Source organism: Saccopteryx bilineata, chromosome 4, assembly GCF_036850765.1.
Source record: "Saccopteryx bilineata isolate mSacBil1 chromosome 4, mSacBil1_pri_phased_curated, whole genome shotgun sequence".
In the NCBI taxonomy this organism is placed as follows: Eukaryota; Metazoa; Chordata; class Mammalia; order Chiroptera; family Emballonuridae; genus Saccopteryx; species Saccopteryx bilineata.
This window is the reverse complement of record NC_089493.1, coordinates 14,307,049-14,331,248: the sequence shown is the minus strand read 5'-3', so window position 1 is coordinate 14,331,248 and position 24,200 is coordinate 14,307,049. Positions and strand designations below refer to the sequence as shown.

General features: G+C 48.8%; 1 protein-coding gene across 6 annotated transcripts in view; it reads right to left on the bottom strand.

The window, feature by feature from the left end:
- The window catches only part of FOXN3 (forkhead box N3), a 404,457-nt gene that overhangs the window by 94,307 nt on the left and 285,950 nt on the right, over positions 1-24,200 (bottom strand). For all 6 annotated transcript variants that reach the window (XM_066276097.1, XM_066276098.1, XM_066276099.1 and 3 more), the window contains one exon: positions 22,160-22,224. In XM_066276097.1, coding sequence (XP_066132194.1) covers positions 22,160-22,224 — 65 coding nt within the window. The remainder of the gene's footprint in view (positions 1-22,159; positions 22,225-24,200) is intronic.

The window sequence follows — 24,200 nt, the reverse complement described above, 5'->3', positions numbered from 1 at the left end:
CTGGTTGTCTGCCTGCCAGCCACGGAGAATGGGTGTGCTGGCACAGCCCGGTCCTTCCCGTCACCCATCCCACACTGTCCTGCCTCCTACCGATGCGTTGTTAACAAAGGAAGATGAGTAGTCTGGCCTTAAAAAAAAAAAACAACCACCTCTCTACACAGCGTGCTTCAATCTCTCTCAAACTAAAATCAATCAATCAGTAATGTTTTGTCTCCAGTAATCAAAGCCAGGGGGCTGGGGGAGGAGGGGGAGGTCTGAGCAGACGGTTGACGGACAGCTTAGCGCTGAGGGACGCCGGGGCCGGGATCACGGATGCCTTCTTGGACCCTGTGGTCACGCCACGGTCCACGAGGCCAGGACAAACAGGCCATGCGCGGGTCTATTTCTGTCGCACAGCTGCAAACACGGAATTTATGAAGATGTCTGGTGCTCGGCCAAAGGAGATTTGTGCATCGAGCTGCTGCTCCAGCGGCCGGGAAGGAGCTGACCATCGGACCGTCTGCCCATCGCTCCTCATTCCGACCTAGTGAGGCACTCCCTCAGCGTCTGACCCCCAAGGACCCTCTCCCAGGTTCCGGACCTTCTTTGCTCTCCATCACGCGTGAAAGTTTGAGGATGTGCACGATCGTGTCTGGTACCCACCGGCCTCGATGCTCCCATTCTCTTGCTTCTCACTGGTGGGATTCACCATTCTCTCGCTTCTCATTGGTGGGATTCACCATTCTCTCGCTTCTCATTGGTGGGATTCACCATTCTCTCGCTTCTCATTGGTGGGATTCACCATTCGCTCGCTTCTCATTGGTGGGATTCACCATTCTATTGCTTCTCATTGGTGGGATTCACCATTCTATCGCTTCTCACTGGTGGGATTCAGCTTTACTGAATTCTACTTCTGACTTCCTCAGCACGGGCTCATTCATTACTCAGCAAAAGCCCTGGTGACAGCCTGCCTACAGGTGCCCGAGCAGGTGGGACCTCTGTGAGTCTTCTTTTCAAAGAATCAGAACCTATGAAAAAGCAATGGAGTTTAGATTCCTCGAGCTAGTTGTGTAAGGCCTGTTCGTTCCTCAAACATGATTTTCTGTGGGCAGTGGGTTAGCCCAGTAAAAAAAGCCCACGGATATGATCTCTGTATAAAGCGGTAATCTTTGATCAGAGAAAAACTCCATTGTTTAGTTGGGAAACGAAATATCCATCCTGCAGGTATGTGGTGGGGGGTCTCCGGGGCAGCGGCAAGAGGAGGGGGCCCCTGCTAATCACCACTGCCTGTTCCTCTGTGAACTCATAGGGACACATGGATTCCGAAGGCTCCGTAGCCATCCTGTTACTTGAGGCTGAGCCCCACCCGCTTTCCAGGTGGCCCAGGGCCGTGTCTGCTTGACGGGGATGGTGACATTTTCAAGGTGGTGTTTTGCTGTTTGTTTTTTTCCTCCACACAGCATGGAAGTAAAGGAAATTGTATTTAAGCCATAAGAAGAGAGGTTCAAATTAAGGAGTGGGAAGACGTTCCTTCCAGAAAGTCAGGCCAAAACACACTACTGAAGAAAGTAGTAAAATTATCCTCTAGAGAAATCTGTTAAGAACAGAACTAATTACCACCTGTAAGTACCAATTTGTGCATAATCTGATCCTGGGGGAGGAGGCTGGATGAGAAAATCTCTCACAATCCCCTCTGGCCTCCCCAACCTGGCTGAATGTTCGCCATGAAACGCCTGGAACACTCGGGCTGGTTCCTGGCTGAGGTCCTGGTGTGAGATGCCACAGGACACAGATCTTCAGCTGCTTTTAACCTCAGCCTTTGGCACAGGACATTGTAGGGTGCCGGTGGGCCCTCTCTGAGGGGTGCATTTCTTTAGACTATACAGATGGAAAGACAATAGTGTGGGTATTTTTGCCAAACCTTGGGCATCACATCCTAATAGCATAATAGAGACTTTGTATTTGTTTTTCTAATTTGCAGAAGTAAATGAGATATCACAAAGAATGAAATAGGAAATAACCATCCAACCATCTGCCTCTTGTTTGAAAATGGAAACATTTACACACACACACACACACACACACACACACAGCCATGAGGAATGGGGTTTCGGTCACATTACCAAAGCGCTGCAGGCCACTGCCTGGAGAGGCAGTGAGTGACATCTCGGCACAGTGCTGTTTCCACGACCCTTCTGTGGGGCTGAGAATGGAGTAAGGGTGGGGTGGGGGGCTGCTTAACCAGGGTACTTGGCCCCCAGCCCCTCAGCTCAACTACAACAGTTCTAACTGTTCTGATTTCATGGCTTACCTTATTTCAGCTCTGTGGAAAGTTTCAGGGAAGAAGAAAGAGAAGAAGGAGAAAAAGGAAAGAAAAGGGAGGGGAGGAGAGAAAACGGAACCCTCAGCCATCACAGAGTGCCAAGGGTATGGCTTCTCCTGGAATGGGCACAGCTGAAGTTAAACCCCAGGTCCTCCATCGCCCCTCTTAGCTGCCTGCCAATGACAGGGAGACAGTGACACCTGCCCCCCCCCCCAGGCTGTGCTGAGGCTCCAGTGCGGCCGTGCAGGTAGGTGCCCAGCTCGATGGCTGGCCCACCTGGGCAAGGTTAGTAAGTGGCAGCCCTGTGCTACATACAGCCAATGTCACTGCAGCCCCGTTTACGGGCGAACACTTACTTAACCTTCTGTTTTCTAATTCAAAGATATCTTCAGTGTGCCTTACTTTCCAACGTCTCTATCTATTCACCTCACAGGCATACCTTCCCCAACCGGGGTCACTTCCTCGTCTGAACTGCACTCCAGAAAGGGGCTGAGAAGACAGGAGGAGGTCTGCGATGGGGGGTGGGGCCGACCCAGCTCTCCTCCGGTGTCCTCCCGGCCTCAGCCGGCCCTGCCCCCCCCCCTTCCTCTCTGGGATCACTGCCTCGCCGGCTTTGCCTCTCACATTCTTGGTTACCCTGGTTGACGGAGAAGTCTCCAATCCAGTGTTTCTGACTCTGGCCACTCTCCTGGTTCAGTTAGGTATCTCTCACTACCTCAACCACTGATTATCAAGTCTTGTCTGTACATCAGAATCACCTGGGAGCATTTCCCACTACAGATTCCATGACCCTAAGCCCGGACACAGTCTTCAGACTGAAGAAAGCAACGTCCCCGGGCTATCGCTGAAGAACTGACTTCTCAATGTCTTGTTGCCACTGCCTTCCCTGCTTAAAGAGACATTACAGAAAACCGCCTTGAAACTGGTCACAATCTTAAAGATGCGTCTTGTTCTATAACTAAAGATTCGTGTCTCTCCCTAGCTCTAGAGATCTAAAGGCCAAAGTAGTACCAGAAACCTCTGTGTTTCTCTTCAGTCAAGAGTCAGTTTTCATCTTTAAACCATGCAAGTGATCATGTTTCTCTCTTTGCCTTGGCTACTAGGAAGCTCAGAGGCAAATTCATGACTTACCACCCTACCCTTTAAACCGACACAAAGAACTTATGATATTAATTTTAAATATTGTTGTTCTCTAATTCTATCTTGGGTGCCTACCTCCCCACCCTTGATTTTTGCATGTCTTTTTTTTTTTTTAATCTAGTTACACTGCAAAGCTACTGCAAATGTTTTTTAGAACAAGGTGGGATGTTAGACGAAGTAATTAAATGTAGCCATTGACATGCAGCCCTTAGCTGCACAGCAGCTCTGAAGCAGATGGTAATGAGCACCAAAGCAGAGAGGAGGGCTCCAAAGAAACCTTTTTAGCTTTGGGGTCAACTCCCCCAGCAAGAAACCTTCTTACCGGCTCCACTGTCACAGAACATCTGGAAGTGTGTCTGGACTGCATGTTAATCGTGCTGTGGTTATGAAACTACCTCAGGAAAATGAAATCAGCTATCCCCATTCAAAATCAGGAATCTGGACACTCAATGCTGAATCCAGTGTCTCGCCACCTCAGCCAGCATACCCACACACAGAACTTCTAAAATTCTGGTTCTTAGGGAGACATACCAAGTCCGTCTATGGAACTATAGGCACAAGTAATAGTAGACCCTGAAGTCTGTGGCCTCGTGTATCAGACAACAGGAGTGGATCATTCAGAATACCTGAACAGTATTCTGTTTAAAAACACAGTCATTTTTAAAAATCCTGGGAACTCCAAATAGTTTGTACTCTATGTCCCCACAGAGCCCACCTCCATGCTTTCACCTGAACTAACTACCCCAAAACTACCCGTTCCCAAAGGTTATCAAAAAGATCGTTATCTGACGTTGGACAGCTTTCTCGTACCTGTGACAGGGTCTGTTCTCCTGGGTGTGGAGCGAGGCCAAGGGCTGACGCTGGCAGGAGCCCTGGGTGGCCGGCCTGGGCACTCACATTCTCAGAACGAGTCTAAGAGCCAGAACCGCCCGACAGTTGTGTGGTGGTTTCTGATTATGGAGTGCTTACTGGATACCAGGCACTGAAACACCGCCATGCCAATCTCCCTGGAGACCCAGCATAGTGAGTAGAAAAGTGGGGGTTTGAGGCCAAACTGGTGCCAGCGTGATAAATACCAGTTTCACATGACTGCTTTTGACGATGATACATAGTTGTGGTGTTTTTCCCCCGTATCGCTCTCTGGGCATACCAAGAAGAAAGGGGGAGTTTACTGCGATTAGAAAGAATGGCAGGCAAGGATAGTTGGGCTGGCCTGGGGGAGGGGCTGGTGTTGCCACCAATTTGCCTTGTGACCCAGAGCAAACCCAGACTGTCTGGTCCCAGCTGACTTGTCTGTTCCTTGAGGGTGGGGCCAGCCAAGTATCTAAGAAACTTCCCAGCTCTGAAATCCTGACTCCAGTTGGTCCCTGCATAAACTCACCACATACCAACCAGAGCCCAGTACCGCCGCTGGGATTTGTGGCCCTCTGTTGTTATCACCAAAAGAATGATCCCACGAACAGAGGAAATACTATTTGAATGACCCTGGTCTAAAGCAGAACAATCAGGAATTCTTTATTGCATTAGACATGAGAGGATAAGGACAAATGAGAAGGGAGAACATACGCGAAGACAGGGAAGAGACACAGGCAGGAGGAACCCCCCAAACTTAATTTTGCACCATGACAGTGACCTCCCAAAGCCAAGGGTGTGTGCTCTCTTGTACCACCACGGAGCTGAAAATAAATGAACACCCGAGGCAGAGTGTGCACACAGACCACACGACTGGTACCCCAAAGCCGGTCTAAGTGACCACAGCAACGACAGCGGTCCTTAGAAATATTTACTCTGCAGGCTCTCCTGCGACTCGCAGTCGGAACACGCGGGCCCCGAACCTGAACTAAAAAGGGAAAATGTACTGTAACACGTCTTCACTCTCCTGGGAAAACAGACACAGACACTGCCCAGATTCCCTCTGCCCTTGAAAGGCAGGAGTACCACAGCCGCTGGCGTCAGAACACAAGACAAAACCTATGCCTGAGTACAAATATAATAACGATGCGAAGGTATCTTTTGTTTGTTTTTAATTTACAGAGACAGACAGAGCGAGTCAGAGACAGACAGGAATGGAGAGAGATGAGAAGCATCAATCATCAGTTTTTCGTTGCGACACCTTAGCTGTTCATTGATTGCTTTCTCATATGTGCCTTGACTGTGGGGCTACAGCAAACCGAGTAACCCTTTGCTTGAGCCAGCAACCTTGGGTCCAAGCTGGTGAGCTTTGCTCAAACCAGATGAACTGGCGACCTTGGGGTCTCGAACCTGGGTCCTCCGTATCCTAGTCCGATGCTCTATCCACTGCGCCACTGCCTGGTCAGGCGAAGGTGTCTTTTATTATTATTATTATTATAACACATTCTTAAGAGATTTGAAAACTGAAGAGGCAGCTTTAGCCACTTGGTATTTACAAAGGACTGATAAATGGTGACTTGCTGTTTCACTGAAGATAACAAATGTGTCGGTGCCCTGACAGGCTCTCCTGAACACCTTAATCATCCTCCAAACGCTGCAGAGGGGGTACTCTCGGCAGAGCAAACCTTCCAGGTGCAGCCACGATCGTTTGTGTTCTCGGTTAGAAATGGTAGCGGTTATTCCACATTCCGCTGGAAGTTACAAATCTCCGTGGAACTGGTCTGCTCTTATTTCACTTGCTATTTTTTTTTTTTTTACTGAGATATAACTGACATAGAAGTCATGTTAGTTTCAGGCGTTCAACATAGAAATTTGTCATTTGTATATATATCTGGAGATGACCAGCACAGTAAGTCTAGTTAACATCCATCACCCATCTCACATGGTGACGAATTTTTCTCATGATGAGAACTTTAATACCCACTCTCTTAGCAACTTTCAAATATGCAATACCATGTTGATAACTACAGTCACCTCCTTGTACTTTGTATCCATAGGACTTACTTATTTTATAACTGAAAGTTTGTACCTTTCGATGCCCTTTCCCCATCCCCCTACCATACACACCCAGGCCTGCTTTGTCCTGAAAATCTCTGCAATTTTCAAACATAGGGTTTTCTCCGCTAGCAAAATGTTTGCTCTGAAGTTTCAAGGTTTAAATAATGATTTCTAAATCAATTACTTCACCAACGTATTTATCCACCAAGACACGATGATGAAATAAAAAGCCACTTTGGTTTAGGTCAAATTTTAAAGTTTGAATGAGTTTCCTGTGTGTTCTGGCAAAGACCTTCTAAAAGGATTTTGTTAAAGAGCTCCACTTTTTTCCCTAATTTCACAGATAGCCACACAGATTCATCTTAACTTGCACTTGTGAACCTCTCTGGTTATGAATGATAAAAAAAACAACACAAAACAAAACCCACTCTCGAGAGAGAGCGACATTGCAATAATCTTGGCCGCGACAATGCAGTGATCTTGGCCAGTTGGCGTGCTCAAAACAGGATCAAAACATCGTAGTAACAATATCGGTAACCAGAGGGGCTGGCGGGTCTTAACCAAAAACACTTGAAATGTGAGAGAACTTCTTGTTATTTTGTGTTTCACCCAGCACTGATTTAAAAAAATCTATAATATGCCTGACCAGGCGGTGGCGCAGTGGATGGAGCATCGGACTGGGATGCTGAGCACCCAGGTTCGAGAACCCAAAGTCGCCAGCTTGAGTACGGGCTCATCTGGTTTGAGCAAGGCTCACCAGCTTAAGCCCAAAGTCGCTGGCTCAAGCAAGGGGTTACTCAGTCTGCTGAAGGCCCGCGGTCAAGGCACATATGAGAAAGCAATCAATGAACAACTAAGGTGCCGCAACAAAGACTTGATGCTTCTCATCTCTCTCCGTTCCTGTCTGTCTGTCCCTATCTGTCCCTCTCTCTGTCTCTGTCACCAAAAATAAATAAATAAAATAATCTATGATAATCTCTTTTTTAATCATGTGAGAATTCTGAGGTTCAGTACATGGGCATAAGGAAAATCTGAAACCAAAGTTGGTATCATGAAATTTTTGTTGCCCACTTATTTCTGAAAGCTTCGACTGAAGGAAGTGACATGTAGCCAGGCAAGCCCATAGCCGTGCACGGCTTTGAATTCTCACAGCGGACCCGTGTCACCAGGACCTGGATATGCCACCCAGCACGTCTGGGTACCCCTCCCCCTTCTCCAGTTGCCACCGTACAACCCAAGGTGACCACAGCCATGACTCCTCTCTGCACACTTTACCCGGAAACTCCACCTGGGGACAACACAGAGCCAAGGGGGTAGCCTGGTTAGGGGACAAAGCGCTGGCTTGTGTAGGATTTCATTTACTTCTTGAGAGCTGGGTGGTGTCCTGAGCTCACAGAGGAAGCAGCAGAGCTCAAGGTCTAGTATTTGACCAAGCCGAGAGACATGAGTGTGCAAATGAACGTGTAGCTGTGTGTGTAAGTAGGTGTGTGTGTGTGTGAGAGAGAGAGAAAGAGAGAGAGAGAGAGAGAGAGAGAGAGAGAAATACGAAATATTGTCAGCGCCAGGTCCCTCTAAGACCAAACTCAGTTCTGTAGCAAAAAAGCTATTTTAGGCAACCCCATTTTCCTCCAAGTTCATTGACTCACATGTCTAACAAACTCCATTTATAGTTAAATGGCCTTATACAGAAGAGAACTTCCCCACGCCCTGGGCCCCCAACACACACACACACACACACACGGAGTGATAGTTCTTGAAATGGAACACTCTCCCCCATTTAGCACCTAACGCCCCCTCGCTACAGTTTAGATCAGGTACTACGGCCCACCGCCTGTGGCCCCCTGAGGCCATTTATCTGCCCCCACCCCGCGCCGCACTTCCGGAAGGGACACCTCTTTCATTGGAGTTGAGAGGAGCACTGTATGTGGCGGCCCTCCAACGGTCTGAGGGACAGTGAACTGGCCCCCTGTGTAAAAAGTTTGGGGACCCCTGGTTTAGATTGTGAACAATTTTAAGTCTCGTTAGAGGTGCCTTCATTTTAACAATTAAGCTGGGAACTAGCAAGTGAGATTGAAGAGGCTGCATCTTTGGTTCTGAACTGGGTTTTCATTACTCTTTAAATCACATTGATTTAAGATGCGATCACTATTTATTTCCTAAGTAGACTGGGTAATGAAGACACGCACAGGCCTCCTAGGTGAATGCCATCACCCGAGTCTGACACCTCCCCCATCTGCCCTGTCGCCCCTGTCACCCTCAGCTCCACCCGAAGGGACTTCCTGGTCTGCCACTCTCCTCACACCTGGTCAGCGGGGCTGCTCACGCCTCCTGGATGACCAGGTGCACACCATCCTGTAGCAGCTGCCTGTGTTTACAGTGGGCAGTCTTAGTTCTTCACCCTCCCTTATGCGCTTATTGCAACATAAGATTTAAACTGTATCACTTGCCCCAAGTCCCCGCTATCTAGCCATCCTCCTCTTCTCAGAGTTAACCCGTATCAGAATCTCCCCACGATTCTGCCCAGAACACTTTTTTTTTTTTTCATCTTCCTGTCTTAATTGGAAGCAGTATGCACCCAGAAGGAGCATGGTGACTACTCCCGTCTCCACCCTGGCTCCTCACATTTCTCCTTCGTTTTCGAACACACACATCCCACAACCAACAGGACTGTGTGTGCACTGACTCGGGGCCTGTGCCTTTGGTGTGGGCTTCCTTATTTAATGAGCTTGGCCACATGAGCAGTATTGCCATTGCTGCAAATACAACAGCCCCTCTTCTGTATCAGGGCCTGGAGCACCACTGTGATGGAGGAGTGCCCAGCTGACCATTCTGAACTGTTCAGGGGGGCAGATTTCAGAGATGCAGGGCCAGCAGCCTAACACTGCACAAGCCAGGAGAGTCCCCGGCTCCTGACTCTCTCCCCCGACCCCGAACCCAAGCCCTGCTGCGTGGCACAGACCCCCGAGGCTTTTTAGTGATTCTGTCTCCCAGCTGGACTGCCCAGAGGTTTTCTCAGCTCTATCCCGGCACTTTAAGGGGTGCCCTGCACATCGAGGGAAGCGATGAACATCTGTGAAATAAATACATGCAATTCACTGTTATGGACTAGATGGTGTCTCCCAAAATTCACACATTGAAACTCAGACCCCCAAGTTGACAGAATCTGGAAAGAGAGCGTTTAGAGAGGAAATTAAGGCTGAATGATGTCAGAAGGGTGGGGCTCTCATGCAATATAATGGGTGCCCTATAAGAAGGAGAGGACCAGTGTGAACCCACCCAGAAAAGGCTCTTGGTAGACGTGACAAGAAGGTGGCCATTTGCAAGCCAACAAGAGAGGGCCAGGACAAATCAAACTTGCCAACTTCCTGAACTTGGGACTTCCAGCCTCTACCAGTGGGAGAAATATAGGTCTCCTGCTGACGCCGCCCAGTCTGTGCTCTTTTGTTACGGCAGCACCCGCTGACTAATACATTCACCAACTATCCCAATGTCTCATACGCTAAAGTTGGGACTCTGGGGCTCAACTTGGCTGCTAAGGCAAGTTCACAAAGATCCCCAGGTTGGTTGCTGAGGGCTTATCCTCGGCAATGGGAGGTGGTACCCCACTTCCTCTCTTCTTTGTCACCAAGGAGGCAAGTCTAGCTAAGACGATCCATTCCAGCACCCAGCACCCTGCCTGTGAAAGTGAATGTCATCATCAGCTCAGCTTCTGGGCCTCTGGGAAATTAAAATGACCAACCCCACCACACGGCCTGAAACCTCGGCAGTCCTGCACCCCCAGGACGATGGCCATCATCACGAAAAGAAAGCCGAAAGAGTCTCAAATGGGAAAATCCGCATTCTGGCTTTGGACCTTCTGCTTACTAGCTACATAGACCTGCACAGGCCACCTGACATTTTTGTACCCACTGCTTTGTTTTCTTTAATGGCCATGCTGTTGTAACGGAGATTTCCTTTTCCCTTCTTTGGCAGCTGAACCTAACCTGCATCTGGAGAACATTCTATCTCCCAATACCTCCATGTGCTTCCAAGAGATGTTACCACCCCCAGGGGAAACGGATCCGCCCACTCCATCCAGCTGGTTACGGTGAGGGTTCCAGGCGGTCATGAGACCCGGGCTGATCTAACTACGGTCATGCTCCGAATGTTTTCTGGGAACGCTGGGGAAATACTAGATTCAAAGTTGATGTTTGTAGCACTAGAGGTTACAGCCACCTTGTAAACTCCACGTGAGCTTCTCCAAGTCTGTTTGCTCCAGAGGCAAAGCTGGTCTGGGCGGCCAGAGAGAACTGGTGTCATCGTTACCACAACCCTACTTTGTTGGCTGAAATCAAGTCACCATCTCTGAAAAGCTCTCCAAGCTCGTCTTAACATTCTTTCAAGCTGACAGCCAAACCACTAAGTGGGCCTCTTAGGACAATAGAGGTTGGAATTTCGCTGATACACAGAAATCATCAGTGATATATATATTTAGTTTAACTAGAGATTCTTTCTTAGTTAGAATTCTTGGATAGAACAACAAACAAACAAAAAACCCACAAAGCTAGCTGAGTTACATAGAAAGAGGGATTTATGAACTCATCTAATCCAACCACGGGAAGGGCAGAGGTGGCCTGTCTGTGCTTCTTTGCCTTGGTGTCATTTCTTGTACACTGGTTGACTATACATGGTGCCAGCACACCCTTTAGCGCTTCCAGGCTGAAGACAAGAAGTGCCAGGGTGGAACTCTGCCAGCCTGGGCCAGGTGCTTGTCCCTCAGCCGACCACCGAGGCCAGGGAGCTCGCGTAAGAAGCTGGCACCTCCCATTAGGAATGTACACTGAAAGTTGGGGGTGAAGGGTGTCCACCAGAAAGTCCCAGAGCAGGAGAAAGATGCCCTAGATGCCCCGATGTGGCTCTTGGTACCCATGTCCCCGTAAGTACCCCAGTTTGGGCCTCCTGCAGCTGCAAAAGTCTAAAAGTGAAAACTTCATAATTGTTTCAATTCCCAACTGTAACAAAACTTAAAGAATGACGTCTCTCAGAGTCTGAGGGATACAACACATAAATGATAAACAGAAGGCCTTTCTGTGTGTCACCAGCTTCCTGTCACAATGTTCTCGCTCAGTGTAAGAGGTAACAGTGGGTTACAGTAGTCCTACCAGCAGATGTCATTAGGAACAGAGCTGTGGTTCTAAGCCCTCACTGCAATTTGTGTTGAATAAGTAGAATGAGCTCATCTTGAAAATGCCCCATTATATATTAAAAAATCATAGCCCCCAAAGGGGCCAACCCAGTGCACTACAGTGACCATGAGGTGAGGGATACGTTCAGCATGATCCTCTAGAGCAGGGGTCCCCAAACTTTTTACACAGGGGGCCAGTTCACTGTCCCTCAGACCGTTGGAGGGTCGGATTATAAAAAAAAAAAACTATAAACAAATCCCTATGCACACTGCACATATCTTATTTTAAAGTAAAAAAACAAAACGGGAACAAATACAATATTTAAAATAAAGAACAAGTAAATTTAAATCAACAAACTGACCAGTATTTCAATGGGAACTATGCTCCTCTCACTGACCACCAATGAAAGAGGTGCCCCTTCCGGAAGTGCGGCGGGGCCGGATAAATGGCCTCAGGGGGCCCTAGTTTGGAGACGCCTGCTTTAGATGATTCTCTGCAGTTCTTTACGAGCAGGTCTCTCCTTCTCACTCTCCCTCCCTTCCATCTCCATCTAGAAAGAATCTTTGCAAATAGTTTATGTTCTGGCTCAGAGACACTACGAGGAGGAAGAAATAGGAAAACAGACCAAAACCCATTCCAACCCACCCCCAAAGAACCTTCTTTTTCTGTGTCACATTTCTACAAGATCTTAGTCACTTCCAAGTGTCCGTGGGAACAGCTGGTGAGGACTCAGATTCTCCGCCTCCGGTGGGAATCTCGGGATTAGCCTTAATTTAGCAGCGGCTTCGGAGACCGAAAACAGTCTTAAACATTCCTGAAGGTATAACTTCAGCTCCACTGGGGAAGGGTTTTTTACGTTACTGGTTGTCTGGGGGTGGAAGGTATTAGAACCTTAGGAAAGTGCAGAAATGCTGTCACATGCACATAATGAATCCTGTCCGCCGAACGCTCAACAATCACCAGGCACCGTGCCAGCCACTGGACACATGCTATCTTCGTGCTCACAGAATCCCACGAGGTGCTACTACTATCTGTTTGGTTGAAAAGGAAAAGTTCAAACTGATCAAGTGATTTGCTCAGTGTTACACCAATGGTAGGAGGTGGGTGCTGGCCTCTGTGCCCAGGAACAGCCAGCTTCTTCAAGGTCCACACTCTTCTTTCCCTGTCATGCAATGCCACCAGCACTTGGAGCACCTACTAAAGGCCATAAACGCTAAACAGATCGTCATCGTCGAATCCCCACAGTGATTACACAATTCTGGCAAGACTGGTATTTTTGTATTTTACGGCGGCTCAACAACTTGACATAACGTTTCCAACGCTGACAGCAATGAGGTAGCACGGCAGGGAACAGATGCAGGTATGTCTGATTTGAGAACTTTGAGGTCTTTACTCTTCATGCTGCCATTTGGAAAGGCCAACAGAGAGCTGGGCGAGAAGGAGACACCAGAGATAAGGGGCCAGCAAATGGAGGGGAGAGAGAGACTCTGCAGACTCACCACAAGCAGTGACAAATGCCTGGGCGCATGGCACACACGCGCCCGCACACACACACACAGGCATGCATGCAAACACTCCTTCCCTGCCAATCACCGTGGCACGTACTGCCCAGGAGTTCCCAGTCACACCTTGAGTCGTCAAGGAAACCAACCAAACGAGAACACAAACTGGACGTCTTGCCGTTTCCAGGTGGATCCTTTTAAGTTCACTTCTGAAACTGTAATGTGAACAGCTCACTCCCTGTATATTCTAAAAAATTCTTCTTCATCATAAACCTCTTGGCAATTGTATCAAAATGTTTCTAGACCTCCATCTAAGCACGTTCAAAAGGACTTCAAGGGGAATGATTTTCCAATTGTACTTTAAGATTGAGCACTTTGATAAAAGCAGGCTCTACAGTACATCATCATCCAAGGTTGTATATAATCTTTACATTTTATAATCCAACTCATGTCGATACAATGTAAAACACAACAGAACAGTGTTAAAGCCTCAAAAATTAAACCATAAGGAAAAATTCCTGTTGATGAATTACAATTGGTATAAAAACATCTGTATCTAATAGTATGAAATTCAGGTAAGATTCAAATATTCATTCTATGAAGGCAGCGACTTTCAACCTTTTTCATCTCACGGCACACATAAACTAAGTCTTAAAATTCTGCGGCACACCCATCGCACAAAAAATAGGTATAATTTTGATTCATTGACACTGGACGGCTATTGTTGTGTTGTCTGTTGTCATTTTTCTTTTTATTTGACAATCTAAGGGAAAAGAGGTCAGTGCCCCTGACTAAATAGTTAGGTATTGCCTATTTTAAAAATTCTTGCGGCACACCAGCTGAAAATCACTGTGGGAAGAGGTAGGTTCCTTCATCTCTGAATGACTAATTTTACGATTTTCTTTTTTCTCTATCCAGTCTTTAAGATATCTTAAAGTTAGCTGTTTACAAAAGCCATGTGTGGTGACAGAGAACCGAAGCACCTTAATTATTCCAGAGAAAGAAGACAACGTAAGTATTCACTCCCGTCTTGTCATTTCATTATGAAGTGCATCTAAGCACTAGAACCCGATTCTCTGCAAACCCAGTCTGCAAAACACTGCAGAGTATCTAACCACCTAAAGCAGAAAGCTGTTTAGCAATGTTTGTGCCATTTCAAACCAACGATTACCTGTAAAGTTGCTTCAGGCCTTATTTTTCCCATCTACAAAATGGGAGAAATAATACCTAATACAGAAGGCTCATAAAAGAATAATGTAAGGAATACATACAGCCAGACGCAGTGGGCCACATGTTATATGACCGCATTTACACGAGATGTCCAGAGTAGGCAGGTCACAGACAGCACACTGAAGGTCCACACTGAAGGTCCTACTGGCATTTTAAGCATCAAACCCCCTGATGACTTTTGTTTGGTCCCATCCTCCCTGGCCTCTCTGCACAGCAGGGGCCCCAGTCCTCCTCCTGACACCGTGCCTTCCCTTCGGCAACTTCCGGTTTCCGACTGAGCTACTTCTTCGCTGTTATTGCTGCTGTCAGGTACCGCTCCCCTTTACTTCACACACCTGGTCTTCAGGGGGGCCTTTTCCCTCTTCTCACTCTAGCTCTCAGGAGTCTTGCCTGAGCATGGAATTTCAATGCCCGGAACTTCCAAAGCCCCCTCTCCAACCCTGACTTCCCTCTCCTGCACTCCGGCCTCAGCTCCCACCTCCCGCTGAACATCACCCTCAAACAGCAGGGTCCAACCCACACCCCTGGATCTATAGAGCAAGAGCAGAGCAGACGTTTTGGACACTTCTGACAATCCAGAATGGAGTCACTGGATTGCTCTTGGCCCAGAATGCCCCAAAAACCACAAGTCTGGACACTGGGCTAAGGACTCCATCTGGGCGCCGATGTGAGTGGGACCTCCACTCCTGGTGGGCTGTAAGAACTCAGAGCTCCGACGACCCAACGCCCGAGCTGAGCTGTGCCACGGGTCGTGTTCAGATAGATCCCTGTTGGGGGCTGTCGCTCCACCGGACGCTTGCGGCCACTGCAGCCGCCTGGCTTGATACTGATGCCCGCCTCTCCACACCTGCAGACTCCACCGGTGAGACTTCGTGCTGGACGCTCGCTCTGCCCACTCCTGTCGTGTAACCTTCCCTGTGTGCAATCTGCACGCAACTCCACTGGCTCACTGGAGAGTCTCCCCTAATAAACCCGGCGATGTGGGAAGGCACAGACGTGCGTGAGCGGCTCCTTCCGGGGATGCTCCCTTGCCCACGACACTGGCCCACAGGCACCTCTCAGTACTATCGCCCTGGTGGCACTGGCTACCCCTTCTCATTTCCCCGTCTGTGCCCACAGGACTGCGCTGTCTTGGTAGCAACACTGGATTTTCATCAAAACAGTTACTCTAGACCAGGGGTCCCCAAACTACGGCCCACAGGCCACATGCGGCCCCCTGAGGCCATTTATCCGGCCCCCGCTGCACTGCACTTCCGGAAGGGGCACCTCTTTCATTGGTGGTCAGTGACAGGAGCATAGTTCCCATTGAAATACTGGTCAGTTTGTTGATTTAAATGTACTTGTTCTTTATTTTAAATATTGTATTTGTTCCCATTTTGTTTTCTTACTTTAAAATAAGATATGTGCAGTGGGCATAGGGATTTGTTCATAGTTTTTTTTATAGTCCGGCCCTCCAATGGTCTGAGGGACAGTGAACTGGCCCCCTGTGTAAAAAGTTTGGAGACCCCTGCTCTAGACAGTGGTAGAGACCAGCTGGAATCCAAGGCAGACGGGAAAACACAGGCTATCGACTGACACTCCGTCAGATTCCACGCCGGGCTGCAGACCTGGGGCGGCTGGGGTAGCTGCAGACTGGGCCAGTCTGCAGTCCCAAGAGACAGCGGAAGTCAGAACTGACCAAAGGCTTCTCTGAAAATTGCATTTCCTTATATATTTTTAAATAAACCCATAAACATATTCTCAGTAACCACGTGAAACGTGGGTGATGAGAAGAGCTGAACAGCCCCCCCCCTCCCCAATCCACCTGCCGGCAAACACAACCAGCTGACTTCATTGTGGTGGTTACATAAATAGCTCTACCACTAACTCAGTGCAGAACAATAAGACGATGCCAAGAGAAAGGGCCCCTCCTGACATCCAGAGAGCTTCTAGGCCAACGGGGACAGAAGGCAATTAGGGCTGGGGGGCGTGGGGGGAGGGGAGATGTAGAGAGGATTCTTTCTCCTTTCCATTATCACTGTTTTTTGAAACGAGTGAGCCCGAGGGCAAGAAGCAGGAGATGTATGCATTAGGTGAGTGCCCTCGTTTTCAAAATGGACAGAGGAGTCAGCTTGTGGAGCAGATTAGACGGATGGAGCCAAAGAGCCCGGGGCTGCGACCAAGTGTGCAGGAAATGAGAGGGGGAGGGCGGGGCGCGCCAGGCAGAAATTGGGATCCACGGGCCCTGATGGAGCGGAGCGCCTAGAGGGACCTGAGATCGTGGCAGACCCTGGAGTCCAGTGGCACCACCCTGCTTCAACCGGAAAAGGACACGGTGATGGGGCTGGCCGTGAGAATGGGCAGCGCGCAAGAGGGGTCTGGAAGACCCCTCCTGTGAGAGGGTTTGGAACTTTCGCCTCGTAGGAATGTACCACCCAAAATGAACGACCAGAAACCTTAGGCCTTCACTTTTATCAAGCATTTGAGAGGTGCTGAGCACTGGGCTGCATGGACGTTGTCATGTTCCCGTTCTCCTTTAATCTCCACAAGGATTCTGGGAGACACGTCTCATAGTCCCACTTGACAGGTGGTTGAAACTGAGGCCCCAGGTCAAACAGCTGGTGTCCAGAGACGGAGGGATTTAGAGCTGCTGTCCCCACTCCAGGAAGCAGTCCTATGTATTAGAAATCTGAGCTACAGAGATGCACACACTGTCTCTCAGATCTGTGTTTAAGTCCAACAGGACTCGGGGTCATCGCCAGACTTCTGCCCTGCCGGCTGGACGAGGGAAGTGTTTGCTGGACACAGGAAAGCCACGTACAGAGGACTTCAGCCCTACTTCCCCGAGATACAGTTGTGTCAAATATTACAATAACTGACTCTGGTTGGGAATTTGGCATGTTGTCAACGCTTTACTGATATGACTGCATGAAATCCTCACAACAACCTGGAGACAGACAAGCATTATTATTACTATTCCCACAGAGGTGAAGCCAGTTGCCCAAAAAGCCTAAGGAGGGTTCGTTTCCAGGTTGGCCACGCTGATAGTATCCATCCCCCCTCACAGCCTGGAGGCCTCTGGGATTTGTCTGGTCCAAGGACCCCGAAGACCGAGAATTGGGGTCATCAGCCAGCCTGCCACACCCCCTTCCCTCTCCTGGGACGCAGCCACAGACACAGCTGGCTGAAGGGAGAACTCTTTTTCCACCGAGCTAGAGGCTAAGCCTCAAAATCCATTCTGACCTACTTTTACAGAAGTTGCTGGAACAGAACAGAGCTGGTGCTCCACAGGCCACCTCTCCCATCCCTGCGATCCATTTCTCAACACAAAGCCCAAGGTCACCAAGTTGACTGAGCAGCAGTGTTGGAACCAGAACCCATCCCCTCCCTGACCCACAATCCAGCGCGCTCTTCCCGCCAACGTGTTTCCGACCCACGGAGCGCTTGCTCTGGACTTCCTCGGGGTGAGTACAGCCACGGCGAGAGGCTGCACACATACATACACTTCAGCATTACTCATGCCGGGCAGAGCGACGGCAGGGGGTAAGGGCTTTGCGGGCGGGGGCACCACAGCAGCCCTCCCAGGACATTAAATACATGGAGCCAACCTAGAACCCTGGAAACTGACATTCCCCCAAAGCAGGTCATCTCACGGTCAGCACGCTTGCGCACGGCTCGCGGTGACAGCACTCTGTGCACTCTCGGGAGCGATGCTCATCGGACTGAAAAGAGCGGGTTTCCTCTCCCCCGTTCCAGGGCCTGCAGCAGTGGGGGCCCGCTCGGGCACTGGACACACCTCGAGGGTCTTCTTCCCGTCCCGTGGGTTGTCAAAGTGAAAGGAAATAAACATCTGTCATGTGTGTTACAGAATTTAATTCCACTACTGGGTCTTATAGAAACAGACTTAATAGTAATAATTAGTGACCCGCTCCTGGGGTGATGGAGAAAAGAAAGCTGAGGGACAGCCAGCGCCTGCTAGGCGCCCCGTCAGCCCTTCCCATACCGGGCGGGGTTTCCCCCAGAATGGGCGGTGAGTGGGGAGGGGCAGGCCCTGGGCCTCCCCGGGAACCCCAGCCTCATCCGCTGGGTAACAAAGAACTGCTTCCTGGAGGGGGCCGCGTGGGTGGGCAGGGAAGGGAATTCCTGCTCAGAGGAAGAGCTGGAGATCAAAGATAGGTGGTCCCCCTGGGTCTGCTTCAGCAGAGCTGTGACAACAGCAGCTTCTCTTGGGACAAAAACTCCGTGGGGAGCTCGGGGGCCTTCAGGGCCTATGACGGCCAGCAGGGCGCAAGTGGACGCTCAGATGGCGGCGGCTTGTTGCCACTTCCAGAAGGCGAGAATCCAACAAGAGCAGCGATCCACCTGCGGTTCTGGGGACCTGACGAGGAAGGGTCAGGCCAGGGGTGAGCAATGTCTTTAATGAGGGGTCACTGATCATTAAAATAATCCACCTGAGGGGGATGTGTAGTCAACTTACGTTAGGTTTGATGGGTGAATGAAATGTGTGTGTGGGGGGAGGGGGGGACTAGGGAGTTTGGAAAAAAGAAAAAATATAAAACACTTGACTCTTAATTAGAAAAGTAAGAGACATTATTAATAAAATTTAAAAAATGTTTGAAACACACAGAAACCAAAACAGAGACACATGGAGACACGCGGAGGGGACAGCTGGAGATGGCGGTCAGCTGGCCACTCCTGCAGGGCTCAGAATAAGCCACACTCCTCTGTTTGGCCCTGAGTGGGGTGCCCTTAAAACAACGGGTTTGTCCCCTTCTGGCACTTGGCTAGGGCTCCACTGTGCAAGACCTGAAGTGCTCTCTGGTCCACGAGGACAGCTCACATTCTAAAACTGTCTCTTGCAGCTTAAACGGCATTTAAAATAAACGCTGTGAATTGATGAAATAAATGACCAATTATGTTAACTGCCCATGCCTGGTGTCATCCAGACCGCGCCTTACCCCATCGTCCTCAGAACTGCAGGCGATTCCGCGGGCCCTCCGGCCAGGGCCTCGGCCGGAAGCAAAGCGCCCAGGCCACCCAAGTGGGCCCTCAAGTACTTCTAGTTACCTCTCGCAACTGGTTTTATGCTGAGGAAAAAAATAACTGTACGATGTTTCTGCTCAACAGCTTATAAACCGAACAACTGCCAGACAACAGTGGAACCACTATGCCCCTTGGTTCCACAAGCTGCACGTTTTAACTTCCATTATTTCCTCTCCGGACATCCCATTATCCTCTTTAAACATCTCTCGATGCCTGTGACGTCATTATCCCCACGTGCCCTGACTCACTCATTGTCTGCACCGAACACAGGACGAGGTGACCCTCCCATGCCCGCCTCGTCTCGCTGTTTCCCCTTGCACTGCCTTTGTCCGTGTCCACAGTCCCCAGCTACCTATTTTCCAAGGCCTTACTCAAGTGTCACTTCTCCCAAGAAGTGACACACCCTCCTGACAAAGACAAGTCTCTCCTCCAAACCGTGTGACTCAGCCCCGAGGGTCACTCTGCCCAGCAGGGTCTCCCTGTGTCCCCGGGTCAGCCAGTTCTGCTCCAGCTGGGGGACCCAGAATCAGGCGGGGCCCCTGCTGGCCAGTCCCTGCACCTCTGTCACCCTGAGTGACCAGGCTTTGTCTCCTCCCCACGTCTAGAAACTGGGTTCTGTAGGGAGTCCAGCTCACCTTCAATTGTACACCTCGGTGGCTGGCACCTGTTAACAGAGTTCTTGCCTAGAGCCTGCCTTCTAGAAACATGTCCTCCTGCTTGCTGTCAGCGAAAAGTATGTGTGTGCGTAGTCAAATACTGTCAAGTATAAAGATGAGGAGATAAGCCTAAGTCAGTGACGTTTTCGTCTATGCGATTCTACCCTGACCCTTCCAGTGGTCTGACAGGCAGCCTGCTTCGTACACCGTGTCTTTTTACAAAACTTTCACTTGTGGGCTGTAGCGACTTCTTGATGAGCCAGTTGCCACCCACCAAAGGAACCCAAAAAACATTAATTAGTGGGAACATGCACAATAATTTGAAAAATCTTGTCACAACAAAAGTGTCTCAAGAACTCTATCTACAGATCTAGCAAATGAAGAACTGTCAGAGAAAAGAAAAGGTAACAAATCCCTGCCCACACTCCCACAGCCTCTGCCAGATCCTCCTGGACTTTCACAAGGACAAGGAAATGAACGGGGTGTGGCTTCCCAGGGCACCTGCCCTCAGCCATAATTTAATTCTCGCCACCTGGGGTAATCAGGAGAATCATGAGCCCTGCCCGGGAGAGACAACGGCTCTCTTCCCCTGAGACAGACTTGCAGGGCAAAGTCAGGCAACTTCAGAAAACGTAAACCCCTTTCCCCTCACGCTTTTGCCCGAAACACCCCAAAACTAATATGCTTAGAACAAATCTTATCTAATGTGAAACTAAATGAATAACTCTAAGAAAATGCTCTAATTAATCAAAAATCTCTTTTCTGAAAATAACCCAAACACAAAGGACATTCATTGCTCTAGATCCGGAGGAGGAAGAGGAGGCACACCCCTCGGAAAGTCACTTGAAGAAGGCCCATCAACTCATCACCATCGATTTCCACGTACACTCTCTGAAGGGAGAACAGATTTATTATTATTATTATTATTATATATTTTTACAAGTGGAGAGAATTCCCTTTTTTTCCTTCAACATTGAGGATGTGTATAGCAGTCATTAAAATTAGGATTAATCAAACTTGCTTCCCTAAATTTCACCCTGTACCAAGCAAAAAAAGCAAAGAAATTCTTAAGTCCCTGATTGCACAGGCCGTTAGAATGACAATACATGATCGCATGGCCCATAAAACAACAATGGAAATGTGACATCTCTCGCCACTGTTTGAGCTACTCCAGACACCTGAAGATAAACGTCACTATTCTAACTTAGCCACATTTCTAATTGGCTCTTTTCTCATCCATGGCCAGACCTCAGTGTGCACTTGTAAGCAACAGAGGCTTAAAGCAACCAAACAGCAGCTCTAAACCAACCCGGACGTACGGGAACACCTCACCACAAGCCAGTCCAGTTCTAAAACTCGCGGTACAACCAAACGCACCTGCTTTTGGCCCGTCATGTCACTCCAACACCTGGCCGCTCGATGGAGGCCAGTGGGGACAGGAGACCGGAAGACTCTTAAGGAACCTGCCAATTCCAGCTCATCGACAGAGCAGATGATCCAAAACAGCAATAACCCCAAAGTCATTTCTAAAAGGACTTAGCCTGCATCATATTGCTACGTTTAGCTGTTCATTCTTCTTTAACTTTGGCTATTTCAAAAGGCACTTCATTGCCAAAGCAAAGATGAAAGACAGCTTGAATTCCTGGAGCACAGGGCATAGGAACTCGTGCCAAGCAGCTGACCGCGGCTCCACAGCAGGAAGGAGCCCCCCCCCCCCGCAAATGAGGCCTGTGGGGACAAGAGAGGGGCATCTGAATTCTGAGGCTCAGAACAACCACAGCCGCCCTGCCAGGTACACATGGATGTTAGGGGTCAGCCAGGAATGAGTGGGCCTTCACGATGACCAACGTGACAAAACACCCTCCTTAGCCCAAGCACCGAAAATAAGTAATAGGGCTCGTTTTTACCCGCTCTGTTTAAGCTGTTATCACATCCTAACTGCCACGAAATTCCAATTTCGCCCAAGCAAGCCAAACACTTCTAGAATATTACCAGTAACGACAGGCCAAAGGGGCGGTCCTGGTTTCCGACCAACAATTCATAGCAACCACCAGCTGTGAGTAGGAGGGAATAAAGAGAACTGGACAAACAGACCCGACCCATGACAGCCACACTTCTCCAGTGCCCACTGCTCAACAGGACAGAGCTCTTCTGACCGACACCAAGCACAAAGGAGTCTTGAAAAGGGGGTGAGAGAGGGGGCGAGGTGGAGAGGGGCTCCCAGGGACCTACCTTGTAGAAGGGCTCCATTTCTCTTGAAGAAGGTACTGCCCGGCCAGATGGGTGGACCTGATGTGCTGAAACGGAAGAGAAACCAGCGTAAGGACCAGCCAGCTCATTCACCCTCCCTCGCTCACACCCAGCACAACCCCTTCTCCAAACACGTCCCTCAAAATACTCTCCCAGTTATGCATTAGGCATACCCTCCGAAAATGCATCCTTAGAAAACCGTCAGTTTGGTTTTATGATGAATGGGCTTCCTATTTCACACAGTGCAGAAACCGTCCATGAGGGTGTTCTGGTTACCACTGCCTTGACCCTACTCCTTCCTGGGCATTGACATCATTTATAGATAAGCCAAATGACAGATTCGCCCAGTTCAATGTCAAAGCTTACAACTTTTGCTACCTTGTTCATAATGTTATGATTTTATGTGGCAAAAACCTTCTAGCCATGGCTGAGACCAGGTGGGTTTTCCAACACTGATTGGTGCCACCTGCCTATTATAATTGCAAACTTGCCTTTCTTGGCTTTTCTGCTGCTCTGTCCTTAATATTCAGATATGACCTTGATTGACTCTCTCCCTCCCCCGTCTTCTTGTTTCGTATCCTGTTTTCAATTTCTTGGCTTAAAATGTTGCATGCCATATCCTATAAAACATTTTGCAAATGTTACCTCCCACAGTCTGGTAACAAGAGAGGCAAAAAATAAGGGAAGATCAATATATCACAAAGACACTTTACAGCGTTTACAGACAAGCATTTTAAAACACCCAGTGAAAAAACTTTATAACCAAGTCCGTCTTAGTAAAATATCCTTGGAGTGGAAAGTAGGTTATTCTAAATCAAGCACTGGTTTAGATTAATGTTAGAAAGCACTTAGTCAAAAATGTTACTACCTCCAGCCCAGGAAGCAGTATAAACTACTTCCGCAAAATAGTCCTCGGCAAATGGTAGTGGTTAATACGTTATCAATCACCTTCCGCATCGGAGGGAAAAAAAAAAAAAAGTTGGTCTGATGATCCCTTTGTAAATTCGGCAGATGGGCACACGCACGGAGAAGAAGAAATCTGGTGGGCTACACAAGGAATGCTTCACCGGCCAACCAGGGTCTCCGGTAACGCGGCGCCGCTAACAAAGGGAGAAATGCCGGTGACACATTCTGCTGACCAAAACGGCATCACCAGAGGTACAAACAGCACAGCAGGTACGGGGAACAGAACAGTTACATGAGTGGGAAGGGGCAGGGAGGAAGAAAAGAGCTACAGTGTAAAAATGCATTCAGCCTCAGACGGATGTCAAATGTGCTTGAAAACACACTGTGAACCCGGATGTAAGTGAACCTTTTTGTTTTAGCACCTTGCTGTGGATCACACTGTACTCAGAGCAAGAATAATGCACCCTGGCCAAGGCTTGGTCTGCAGCCCTGAGTCGTAGCCCTGGCAGCTGTGGCCTCTGAGTGGCCAGGAGTCACCCAGGACAGCAGATCTGGCTGGGGTCGCGGGGTCGCAGGGGGATGGACGTAAGATGATTTCCCTTCCGTCTCATTCCTGTCCTATTCCATGCTGAAGCTTTTAAAGCTCAAACTTGCATGAAGAATAATATGCATTAAAAGGCTTAAGATGAACTTTGAACAACCCCAGCCAGCTCCTGGGATTTTACCATCTTATTTTTATGAGAAAGCAGGAAACAGCAAACTGGCTGTTGCCAATACCTAATCACCTGATTTCTAAAGATACTTAAAAACTGAGGACTTCATTATAGAGGAGTTGGTGCTTCAAGAGAATTCAATAATTGAGTATTACTGCAGGAGACTGAATATCCAGCTTACTTCCAGTCAAATCTCTTCTTTATCCTGACCTTGATTTTGGCTGAAAACCACGTAGATGTCAGCGACGCAGTAAATGGGGAACTGAGGACCGGTAAATCCAGTGGTTCGGATAAGGAAAAACTCTCTATGTGATAGAAATCTACTTGAAGATTTCTACAACATCCTTTTAACGTCCCTAAGTCACTGATCACTATTCCTGTCACCCCACTGTGCTGTCTAATCT